General features: G+C 40.2%; 1 protein-coding gene across 2 annotated transcripts in view; it reads right to left on the reverse strand.

Annotated features, from left to right (window-relative positions):
• Positions 1-13,109, reverse strand: part of jade2 (jade family PHD finger 2) — a 190,997-nt gene that overhangs the window by 13,805 nt on the left and 164,083 nt on the right. For both annotated transcript variants that reach the window (XM_084374194.1, XM_084374193.1), the window contains one exon: positions 572-717. In XM_084374194.1, coding sequence (XP_084230320.1) covers positions 572-717 — 146 coding nt within the window. The remainder of the gene's footprint in view (positions 1-571; positions 718-13,109) is intronic.

Here is a 13,109-nt window from a genome sequence, read left to right on the forward strand (position 1 = left end):
GGAAACTAGAAAAAATAAAAAAAACCAGGCAGTATGAGCTGGTTTTAACAGTGACTACGTCTGTGTGAAACAGTTAACTTCCTGTAAAGACGCCCAGCCTACACATTTCTCAGGTTTAAGCCTGGCTTTTTAACCCTTTTGCCCCTTTGGTCAAGTTTTCTGACGAGGAACTTTATGTAACTTCGGATGTCCGTCTCAGTCGCGCCTGTGGGCAGGATAGTTTCTTGTTTGGCTCCTGCAACTAGTTTTTCTCCACCGGTGAAGTGGGCTGTGATCCAGTTCAAGAGGTGATGGATAGTTTGACGCTGCTGCTGATTTCAGCCTTTTGAATTTTGTAATTTGTGCTGCCGTTCAACGCCAAGAGCCAAAACCACAGCTCTGTCTAATATAATCCTCCTCCTCCTCCAACTCTCTGATCTGTGTGCTTTCTGCACGTACCGACGCTGAAATTAAGTTTAGCTCGCGGGTCATTTTTTATTTTAGAAGTATTGAATGGGTAAAAAAAAATCAATCCATGGTGGCATCTACTGGACATATTAGTTATCATTACCTCCTGCTGCCGAAGCCTTACCTGATCAGAGAGCAGGCTGCCGCTCTTGTCTCGATGTTGGGCGCCCAGAGCCCACTGGCTCAGCATGTCATCAGCGGTGATCTGAACTGACTGTGCGAGCCAGCTGTCGAACAAAGAGTTGTCCAATGGGAAGGACTTTGACAAACCTGGAGGAAGAGGAAGAGGGAGGAGGAGACGGATGATATCAAGACAGAGACAGACGGAGAAGAGGTGGAGAAACAGTGAGAGTAAGAAAAAGGTAAGGGATGAAGGGAAGAGGGAGAGAAAGACAAAGAAGAAAAGTGAGACGTGCTGCACATTTCTCTTAATTAAAACAATACAGAGAAAGTTGTACGATAAGAGTCGGGAGAGGTGAAGGGAGTTGATTCTCGAGCATGAGCACCGAGGCTTTTGTACCAAACCTTAAATACTACAATTCAATAAAGGTGCAACATGTAAGAATCAACCACCTGTTGAATTCAAAACAAATAGTGGGCAACCGCTTGCTGCTGCTAGCTGGGGTTAGGTAGTTAGCTCAGTTAGCTGTGCAGGACTGGGCGAGGAGCTTTGGACTTAGCATGCTAACTTCAGTTTATATCTTTGCAACACATTACATAGACGCCATAACATCAGAACTGTTCATATTCTGTTGTGTGTTTGAATTTTTTTATTGTTTTCAACTAAAATTCTTGCATATTGCACCTTTTAAATAAAAGGGTTAGCTTAGTCAGTTCACTCAAAAGTGACACTTCAATTCAAAAAGTAATGATTGGGCTTAATGTTAAAGACTGGATGACTTTTCCAATGTTTAACAGTCAAAGCACAGATCTAACACAAAATAATGCAAAGTTAGACAAACAATGTGAAGTCTTCTTACAATGATCACATGTCACCTAACGTCTATAAAGTACAGAGATGTTTTAAATCCCAGCATCTTCCACCTTTGAGCCATAAAGCAATAAAATCTACATCTAATCTGGTGGAAATCAACATTTAAAGGCAGGTGGAGGCTCCATCAGTGACATGTGTGTTAATTATACCAACATGTCAAAAACTAATGTAATCAAAAATGTAACGCAACATCTCCAAATTGATGTTAATCTCTCACATCGCACCTGTAAATGTTTTAAATACAGGAAATTAAGAGAAAGAGAAAAACGACACAGTGACATTTACGGAATAAACACCCAATCTAAACACATAAATAATGAACATATAAACCCATTTTACAGCAGAAATCCTGTTTCCTGTCCAAGTCCCAACACTGTGATGTGTGTGTGTGTGTGTGTGTGTGTGTGTGTGTGTGTGTATAATTAGGAGATTTTCATGGCTCCTTTTCTATCATTGTGGGCTGTGAAAGTGCTGCCAAAGCACTGCATGTCTGTCTGTGGCATTTTAGTCTTTGTTACACACACACACACTCTCTCTCTCTCTCTCTCTCTCTCTCTCTCACACACACACACACACACACACACACACACGATGCAGTGAATACAGTGAGGCTTAAGGAGAACAGAGAATGGGGGGGTTGTATCTACCAGCTCATGCCCTTCTTCTCTGCTGTTCCCACAGAAGAGGATGCCTCACATCTTTACATCCCCTAACACTCACAGATACACAAAGCATCACATTAACACTCATCATTTGTTGGATTACCATCTTGCACATTTCAAATATTCTTATACTGTGAACTTTATGAGCATTACCTGGTGGATACTTTGCACATTCCTGCACAAAACTATTGTGTATTGTTTGTTATTTTTATTTATTTCACATTTTATTGCAGACTGTTCATTGTTTTTTGTCTATGTTTGTTGTTATGCAGCAAAACACCACAAAGTCCTCACATGTGAAAACCTACTTGGAAAGAAACCTGATTCTGAGTTTGACATTAGTTTGAATATCTGGGGTCAGGGATGGTTTGACAGCCGTTCACTGACTCACCATCTCGTGTTGTGTTTTTTTCTAAAACCTTGTGAAATTTATTTGGTTTAAGCCTTCGACAATTTTAAGTCACAAAAGTTATAATTTACTTAATAATTGAGAACTAAAACTCAAGTATTATCAGATGGAATACACGCTTGATATGTAGTTACTGCAAATTACTAAAATAATGTTTTGCTGATTGCTTTTTGCTGATAAAGGAGAGTAAAAGATATTTTGCAATTTGGAGCCGAATCCGAAGTGCAACGTACCAACTGTAGCTGCGAGCCAGCTAGAAAAACACACACAGACCATGAACTGATCAAAACAACAGAAAATTCCCTCCAGACTTTCTTTTTTTTTTCCATAAAGCATGAATTCTTCTTCTTGAAACATTTTATGTCTAATGTCCAATCGCATCTTTCCATTGACTTTATAAACTGTCTCCAAAACTTACTTTGCATTCTGTTGGATGTCTGTAATGTTACGTTCTTTAAAGATGACAAATCAATCCAAAATGAAATGAAACCCCAGATAGATGAATGACTGAAAAGAAGGTCACTCCTGTTACTCCATGCCAAGGAAGTATAATAAAGACAACGTTTCAATCCAACTTGGATCTTCATTCGGTTCAACTGTTCAACCACGCACATATCTACACAACATGTACACCGATAGGCTGGCGAGCTCTATGATGGCAGCTGTGGGGAATCATCCAAACAAACTGAGTAATAAACATCCAAGAAACAGAAATAAAAGAAATCCACGTGTCAAAAATGTCAAACATGCATCTTATATGTAAATAAATGTTATGTCAAATCCAACCTCTCGTGAATCGTGATTCAAAATTACCTCCATTCACAAATATAATGAGGTTAGACGAGATAATCTTCTTTAATAAACTTCTGTGTCGTGGAGGTCAGTGTGCAGGCGTTACCTTCTTGTAATTGATGGGATAGCCTTGCACCTACACGATGTGGGTATAACCCGCCTCTCCTTCAAACAGATAGATGCACGTAAGACCTAACCCTAACCCAACAATCTGTTCTTTTAGTTTCTTATAAAGTGGATGTTTACAGAGAGAGGGATGATAACGACCTCACCCACTCACATGATGGCAATTTTGGACTTTGGACTATAACCGGCCCACTCTCTTTTTTTTTTATGAATAACTGTAACACATAGAAATAAGCACAGAAAACCCCGTCCAAAGCCTAAAAGATTTCAGTCGGCACACTGAGCCTGTGGATGAGAATCAATCAAGGCTATTTCCTCTGCTGAAAAATATGTTTTTGTGTTAAAGCAAAAACCTTAACCATGTGCAGCAAAAATCAAAATGATCTTAGACTCTGGAGGGCGTATCATCTAGCGAATGGAAAAAATAATGAAATTTATGGTTCTTAATTAGCCAGAAACAACCATTAACCTCTGCACAGCAGCACTGGGAGTCTGTATTGCCCACTTTGGAGAGCAACTGCCTCTTAACAACCCATAGCACCATGTAAATATCAGCATAAATTAATGCTTACAAAACAAACACATTAGGACAAAATACAGATAAGTGCATACATATTCTCTCCCTTAGTTTCTCTGCTTTTTTCCAGCTTCACTGTAAATCTTCAGTGCCTATAATGATCTGCCAAGCAGGACAGCAGGAGGTGCTGTTAGGGTGGCTTTAACACCAGCTATCCTCCACACACACACTCACACACACACACACACTCACACACACACATGCACACACATACACAGACCGAGCCGGTCGTTTCCATGACGCAGCATGTCTCTGCAGGAGTCGAGAGAGCTCTGAGGGAGGGAATAGGTGACAGAGGGAAGAAAAAAGAGGCAGTGAAGAAGTGTGAGGAAGACAGGAGGGGATGATAGAGGAGAGGGTAGTTCAGAGAGAGACGAAGGCAGGGAGGGAAAGCTGAAACATGCCACTGTAGTCTGCAGCTTTGTTCAAATCCTATCACATATTGTACATCCTGACATTATTATTTCCTTTTTTTTTTTACTACACTGCAGCTGGAAGAATATAGAAACAAGACCAGAGTCTGCAGCCATGCTAGCAGCCCTGTGAGGCTGTACTGAGTCACAGCAGTGATCTCAGCTAAATGCTAACATCAGTATGCTAACATCCTCACGCTGATAAGGTTGACATAATGCTTACCACATTCACTATCTTAGTTGAGTTTGTTAGCATGCTAATATCAGCTAATTAGCACTAAATACTGTACAAAGAGCAGATGAGGATGATGGGAATATTTGATCCACTGATCAATAAATCATGAAGGTTGCATCAGTTCATCTTGAATGGGGCATGAATGTGTGAACCAAATATCATCCAATAGTTTTCAAGACATTTTACTTCAAATCAAAAAAGTAATCCTGATGGTAGCACTGCAGGAAAAGTAGCAGGATCATCAAAGTCAGTAGGATGCTTCCTCTGGTGATCACGTCTGTCGTGGCATCTTGTAGTTGAGAATATTTTTGATCGGTTATGTATGACGCTCTTTAGGGTTAATCTGAATGCAGACACACAAACGCCTCTGCTGGAGCAGTCTGAGGTAAAAAGTACCTCATTAAGAGTGAGCGCCCTGCTGCCATGTCTGAGGATGACTCGCAGCCAAAGATCATACCGCTGCAGGCTGACAGCATCACCCAGAAACTGAAAGTTAGCAGCAACTCATTGAGGCAATTTGGCGCCGGACTGAAATAAAAGCACCTCCTGAATTTCAAGTCATTTAGCTTTTTTTTTCCTTAATAAGGAGTCAGGCAAAATGAACTGTCCCTAAATTAAATATTTTGGTCTGGTGCGAGGACCACCGCATATGCCACGTTAAAAATCATCCACTCATGTCACTTTTTTGCCTTCGTTGCTCCACTTTACATCCATTGCAGCATAACTGGTGTTTCTTTGGACTAATTTATTGAGTGTTCAGCTGACATTGACTTTTTTTCCCCATATTTAACATGTTAAAACTGCAGAACATTGTCACTTTCACTCAAAATCAGTTTACAGTACAGCACATAGAGCTTTACAATCCAAGCCTCCGGCTGGGAAAAATCAAATATTTTCTTTTCTTTATCTTTTATCGAGTGTAACTGTTTTGATGAATTAGATATTAATGCTGCAATCCTTCTGTGCATTTACTCTGATCAATAGTTCTGGGATTTACTTTCAAGAGATTATGAGATGTGATTGATGTTATTAATATTTTTTATTTCATTTTATTCATACGTGGGACAGTCATGTTAAAATCAGAAAAAGGATCCTAAAGGCTGAGATTGATTTAAATGTCAGTTAAGTTTGGTCTCAAGCGTTCTGGGATGGGAAGAGATAACTTTAGACTTCAGAGGGAGAAAATGAGAGCAGTGTAAATGTTTTTCTTTCCGAAACTACTTTATGCATTTTAAATGTAAATATAATGCAGAAGAAATATATAGCACTACCAGAAATGAGTTGTCTTTAAAAGCTTAAATATGCACGAGGAACCATAAAATATTAATTCCAGTGGAAGCCGACTGATGATGGAGCTGTGTATCTTTTAAACCAGATAACGACACTGAATCCTTCTCCTTCTTCAGCAGCAGCTAACAGGTCCAACTAATGGGACAATGTAGGCTAATGCTACGTATCAATAGCTGCTGGTGCCGTCTAAAGCACCTGTTCAAGGCTGTGTTACGTGACAACAACAGTTTACTAGTCTCACAATAACAAAAAGCCCCAGGATGGCGAGCAATGATTCGCTAGCTAGCGCTACTCAGTCAGAGCGTGGTAAGGAATGCACTAGCAGCAGGACAGGGCCAAGACCGGGCCTGTACACGAGTGAGAGCGTGTATGTGTGTGTTACTGTAAGTCCAAAGCCCTCACTACAATCTGATGATTGTTCTCCGGTGCCAAACGTCTGCCTGGAAACAGAGAGACTGTAAGAGAGTTAAGGTGCAAGGAGGAGCAAGAGAGCAATCAAAAGACCCATCAGAGCGATGAAGGAGACGCACAAGTGCAGCAGGCGGAAAAAAGAACAAACTGAATGCCTCAATAAAGACGTGGATTCACAGAATAGGAGACGATAATGGCAACCAGAATAAAATGCTCAGCATGAGTCAACAGGGATGAACCTGTCAGAGCTGTTCTCTGCAACAAAAGAGACATTTTACTTTTCTGTCTCTTAAGATATTGGCGTCAGAACGATTACCTACTATTCTTATCTGTTATTTGGCTTCATTATTTTTTTTGACCACCTGAGTTAAATGTCAGATTTTTCAGATCTTCTTTATTCGTTTCGTTGTGATGCTTGAGGGAAAAATCCACCTTTTTACACATTCAATTAGTGACAAAAACAGGAATTGTTGAGCCTGTTTGTTTTTTGTTTTTGGCGAGCCACCATGCCGGACTCAAAGATACATATTCCCTCAGTAACAACAGCCTGACAACACCAGAGTGCACCGCAGCCATGACTCGTAATGCTTTGAGTGAAAGGCACTTTTCTCAATTGTTAACAGTGGCAACAACTCAAAGCTCTTTTTTATTTTACTGTCACCATCTGGAACAAAAGTTGAAGAAAGGGAATCACAAAAACAGCACAACATCAAGTACGTGCAAGCACTGGTTTACAGTAGCTTACTGTGCAACGGAAACAGGGAATTTTTTAAAGTGCTTTTTATATATTTTTGATTAAATTGAATCTGCAGTCCCTTCACAAAGCAGCACCTGATTTTGACCTCTCTCACTGTATTGAACTCAAGGGGCATCTGCTTTGGTCAGAGGTGTCCTCTGTAGAAACAGACCAGGTTTTCTTTGCAGGTGATGTTGCAGGTATTATTTCAACCACGACTGTAACTGCTGAAATATAAACTTGCTTGAATGTCCTTGAGGACTGTTTGTCATTCTCAAAGTGGATAAACTCGAGGGCTGCTCAGAAAATGTCATTCTGTTTGATGATCCGCTGAAATTTGTTACTGTACTGAATAAACTCTGAGCAGGCAGCACTTTCAGAACTATGTTACATTCAATGTATACAATGGCTTGTTTACAACAGGTTTTGTAGGTTGTAGAAGTCGTTTTCTGGGTTCCTACGGTCCTACGTTCCCCAGTTCATATATAGTCCTCCGTTCCTAGAGTTAGGGTTACAGTTTTGACCTGGACACAATGGAAGGGTTAATGTATGCGGACAGAATACTAAACAAGGGAACATAGGACCATGGGAACATAGGGCCTTGGGAACTTAGAACCTGGGAACATAGGACTTTGGGAACATAGGGCCTTGGGAACATAGGACCTTGGGAACATAGGACCATGGGAACATAGGACCATGGGAACATAGGACCCTGGAGAACGTAGACCCTGGGAACACAGCACCTTGGGAACATAGGATCTTGGGAAATTAGACCCTGGGAACATAGGACCTTGGGAACATAGGACCATGGGAACATAGGACCTTGGGAACTTAGACCCTGGGAACATAGGACCTTGGGAACTTAGACCCTGGGAACATAGGACTTTGGTAACATTGGCCCCTTGAAACTTAGCACCTTGGGAAAATAGGACCCCGGGAACTTAGGACCCTCATTAACATAAAACTTTGGGAAATAGGACCCAATAACATAGGACCATGGGCAAAAAAAACCTAGGGAACTGACCACCCTAGGGACATAGGACCTTGGGAACATAGGACTCCAGGAATATAGGTCCATGGGAAAATAGTACCTCTGGAAATTGTAACTCTAGGAACATACGACATTTGGAAAGCTTTGGAAAAATTAAATCCTGCAAATTAAGGACCCTGGGAACATAAATATGCTCCTGTTTCATAGCTGGAGAGGCAGTGAGTCACCTCATCATCTAAAAAAAACCTCTTCATAGCTCGCCAGTTAAATCTTTTGCGGATGTTTTCCAGTAAATGTTAATACGTCAGACACTAACATGCAGATTAGTTTGGAGAACATTTCTAGCTGAATATTTTTTTTATGGATCTCACTCTTAAGGATGAATCTCCTCAGTGCCTGTGAGGGTGAAACTTGGGAAGATTTCAAAACAATCTCCCTTTTTTTGTAAATCACCGCTGGCATATGGGCGCTGCTAATAAACAGTGGGGATTGGGGACAGTACATCTGAGAAAGAGTTCTGGTACATATCTGTCTTCTTGATCCCAGAACACTAAGAGGAAGACAAAGCCCTGGGAGTCAGGACCAGACCCGACAGAGAACAGATGGCCTGACACACAAACACACACACTGAGACTGTGAGATATGAACACATACGGCATGCAAAAACAAACACACAGATGACACACTGAGAAAGGAACGATACACATATATATATATACATATATATATATATATATATATATATATACACACACACATATGTACATATATATATATATATATATATATATATATATATATATATATATATATATATATATATATATACATACACACACACACACACACACATATATATATATATATATATATAACACTGGCAAAGGAAAGCACACACACACACACACACACACACATAAATGCAGACAAGTGATATGGCTGCACACAACAAAAGTACACCATGTACACAGAAGGGCTTGTTTGTCATGGAAACACAATGTGAGGGATGATTTCCCTGCATCTATTCAACATCAAGTTGCAGTCCTTATCCCTCGTCAGTCAGTTAGAGACACCGACACAGAGAAAGAGAGGAGGAAAAGACGGAAAGATAAACAGAGTGTTACAACACAGAGCCACAGTGAAAGAAAGAAAGAGAAAAGAGACAGAGGAAAACCAAAAGAGATAAATAGCAACGGACAGGAAGATAATATCAGAACAGGAAGCAAGTGAGGCAGAGCCAAACTCCTCTCCTGTCCTGTGTTATCATCTCTCTCTTATTGATCAAATTCTCTTCTCGAGAGGCAAATACTGTTGGCTCTGCGACTCACTGCTCTGGTTAAATAAGGAAATGAGAGAAAGTCCTGCGCCATCGCTGACAGTCACTGTGTGAGTGGGTGAAAAGCTCAAAACAACTCTGCCAGATTGCATCTTGATGCTGCAAGATACAAATGCACATATGATGATGGACATTATGTATTTACTGCGTGTGTGCTGGAGTTTGACCTGGTCAGATGTTAAATGACTGTCACTGGTGAATGTTGTAAACATGCAAATTAAAAAGAAATCAGTATTTCATTGTTTTTATTAAACCAAAGCAGATTCGTATGTTTATTCTTTTAAAGAAAATACAAATGTTGGGGGCTTATTATTTCTACATTTTCACTGTTATTCCTGTTGGCAGTAGGAACATTTCATGTTTTGCTGAGATCACACCGACCAGAACCATTTTGGGAAGCAGCATCAGTCAGTTCTTGGACGTTTGACGCCACAGTGAGCAGTTATTTGGTGATTAGCAGGTCACAAGAAGTCCAGGTTAAACATCGGCTAAATAAGATGTAAGAGTGACATATTTTTAGATGTGTCGGTTACATATAACCAGTTTCAACACATATGTTTCAGTGGTAATCAGGTCAGAACACACATGCTAAAATGCTATTCAAAATGCTATTAAAACCACACTTACATGTAACACGCACGTCTCACTTCCTGTTTCACTCTTCACTTAAACTTAAGACCAGTTTTAACCCAACACAAATCACTGCTTACCGGAAGGTTTAACTGTTTTGGAAGGGACAATGAAACATCCACTACTACAGAACAGATTTGAACATTTACGAGACAACAGACAGTCGGACATTAAAGCTAGCTAGGGGGGATAGTGGAGAAATTAGGATGTTGTTTACAGTGTTTTGCTCTTGTTGCATGCTCTACCAGACTGTAGCTGCATCCCCAGATCGCAGCAATAAGACTCATGATTTTTAACATTTTGTTTGTCCAACTGAAAAGCTTTAACTGCGTCTTTTGGGCACAGTGCAGCGCGCACACACAGGAGTTATCTGAAGTTCACCTTCAATAAAAGCAATCGTCTCGGCCCAAGGATTTACTAACTTAATACCCAGCTCCACAATATCAGTGTGAAGTATTTTGTGAATGCTTTGTATGACAACTTCCAGAGACTAACATCAGCAAAATGGAGCATCAAAACCACCGCAACAGAAAATAAGCTGGCCAACCAATACATGCTAAATCATATCAAAACATCCAGCCGACACTGACATTTAACCAGGAGTGTTGGACGATAAATGACTTTCATTTAATCATTCTTACATAGGCAGGAGACTGTGACGTGCTTTCAATTTCATTGCTGTTGACATTTATTAAAACTAAGAAAAAAACTGCAGGCTCTCTCACATTTTGACTGTGATCCTCATCTAGTTAAGTTACATGATATATATCAGAGGACTTATTACACAAATGCTTACCTAGTATCAGACTTAGCTGAGGTCATGGAGTTATAAAACATCAAACTAGGAGAGAAAAAAGCATCTGCACACTGAATCTGTGCAAAAATCTGTTTAACATGTGCAAGCTTCACATCTGAGACCTTCTTCATGGCTTTTTCTTTCACAATATTGTATCGTAATGGAGTCGTGACACCAAAAATCTAAGTAATATTAAACAAATTGTGAGGATGTGAAAGATTCCCTCCCTGCAAAGGCCAAAGCTGAATGGTGGCTGAAACTACAAAAGCATTTGCAGCATTGCTCGAAGGTGGAACTGCCTTTTGAGCCGAGTTACTGAAGGTAGCAGGACACATTCGAAGTTTTCTGAAGCTGCTGAATAACATCTGACAGTACTCAGGTCTAACTCCAGTATACAACACTACTTCAAATTCATGCAGAGTACTCAAGATGACAAACTCTCCACTCCCTGGCCTGTTTCTCAAAACTCTGCATCTGACGCACAAAGTCAAAAACTCCAAACTCCTACAAGTGGAAACCGAATCCATTGCGGACGTACGGACTGATTTTGTGTTACAGAAGCGTTAACAACAGAGCGAGGTTAAGCTTTAGCTGTGTATAATTCCTACCAAAATGCTTTAATCCCACTACGGCAGAAGCCCATTTCGTTATCGACAGAGCAGCTCCAGGTTTCGTCCTTTGATGACAGCATGACGTCTTTGTTGGGTGGGTTTTTGTAGCTTTGAGCAACGTTCTGTCATGTTCGTTTTCCTGAGATCACAGGGAGAAACGGAGCTCCTCGCGTGTCGCCTTAGCGCCGCTGCCAGTTTGCCAGTATGTCCTGTTTGTGCCTTTCATGTGTCTCGTGTGTTGTTTACACTCTCATTAACTGTAGGACCCTGATGACCTGACCTCCGACCTGTCTTTGGATGAAGGGGCAAGTGAGACGAGAATTTTACCCCACAGGATCTGTAAACTTATAAAACAATGTAATTATCCACCGTGTAGGTGAACTGCTTTTTACTCATGCGCATGAAAGGAGATTAAATGATAATACAGAGCACAGCGAGTCATCAGAATTCATTTTCATTTAAGGCCTCTCAGATATTAATCATGTACAGTAATTGTCTGCGCAGCCCACAGCTTTTTACAGAATGTCAGTGCAGGAATATTCATAACTTATTAGATCTGGGTTCATACAAACAAGGATTATGTAAGGCTACAAATCCACCCACTTAATGTCCTACATATACGAAGCTATTCGCAGCGGAGGAGCTTGTTTTTAGAGGAAGCCTGAAGATACGGAGGACTTTGTTTTTCATTATATTCGCCCACACAAACATGCAGTGAATCACAATCTGAGTGTGTCTTTTCTCATTATTGTTCGCGTGTTAATTGTTTATTTTCATTACAAAACTTTAATTGCATCTTGATTTTAAACTTAGGAGTTTCATCTGCAGTACTAAAATACTTTAGGTCCCCCTATTAAGCATTTATAAGCACTTAGTAAATGTTTATAACTCACTCTCAAGTGTTTGTTATCTTTATGATAAAATAGGAGTTATCCACAACAACAACCCCTATGTGGATACATCAAACTGTGTATAAACAGATAATTACAGTCATATAGTATAAAATCCTTCTAGAAGTTGACTGAATTGAGGAATATTGCACATTAAATAACCCTTTAAAACGTCGTAGATGTTTAAAATTTAGCTTATTAATGCCAGACTGAGTGACTTTAACAGAACAGCAGAGGGCGCAATCGTGCTGCTCAGGAAGACGACCTCCCGTTATTATGGGTCCGACCGATACATCCGCCCTACCCTGCCTCTGATTGGTCAGCTTCGTTGGTTGTGTGACTCAAACTGTTAACTGACAGTGTTTGGGCTGTAGTTTTGCGGGGAAACACTCCAACCTCTTTGGCCTCTCTGGCCGTCTTATCGTGTTGCGGACTATTTATCGTGATGGTATCGCACCGTGAGTTTTAGGTATCATTTCATCCCTATCAAAGACTCAAGTCAAAGATCTTGGCGCTGTCAGTAGTCACGTCAAATCTGTCACCTCACCTTTTATAATTCTTAAATTGATTGCTTTATTATTTTATCTTGCACTAGTTTCATTTTAAATCATGCCTCTTGTAGTACATATCTGTACTTTTGCACTTTTAAATTGTAAATCTTTTCCTCTTTGTTGTATTTTATCCTCTAAAGCGCTTTGAACTGCTTTGATTTGAGCGGGGCTTTTTTTTAATACCTTTTTTTGAATGTCTTGTATTGGTTATG

The sequence above is a fragment of the Pagrus pagrus genome, assembly GCF_965226575.1.
Source record: "Pagrus pagrus genome assembly, chromosome: 14".
Classification (NCBI taxonomy): domain Eukaryota; kingdom Metazoa; phylum Chordata; class Actinopteri; order Spariformes; family Sparidae; genus Pagrus; species Pagrus pagrus.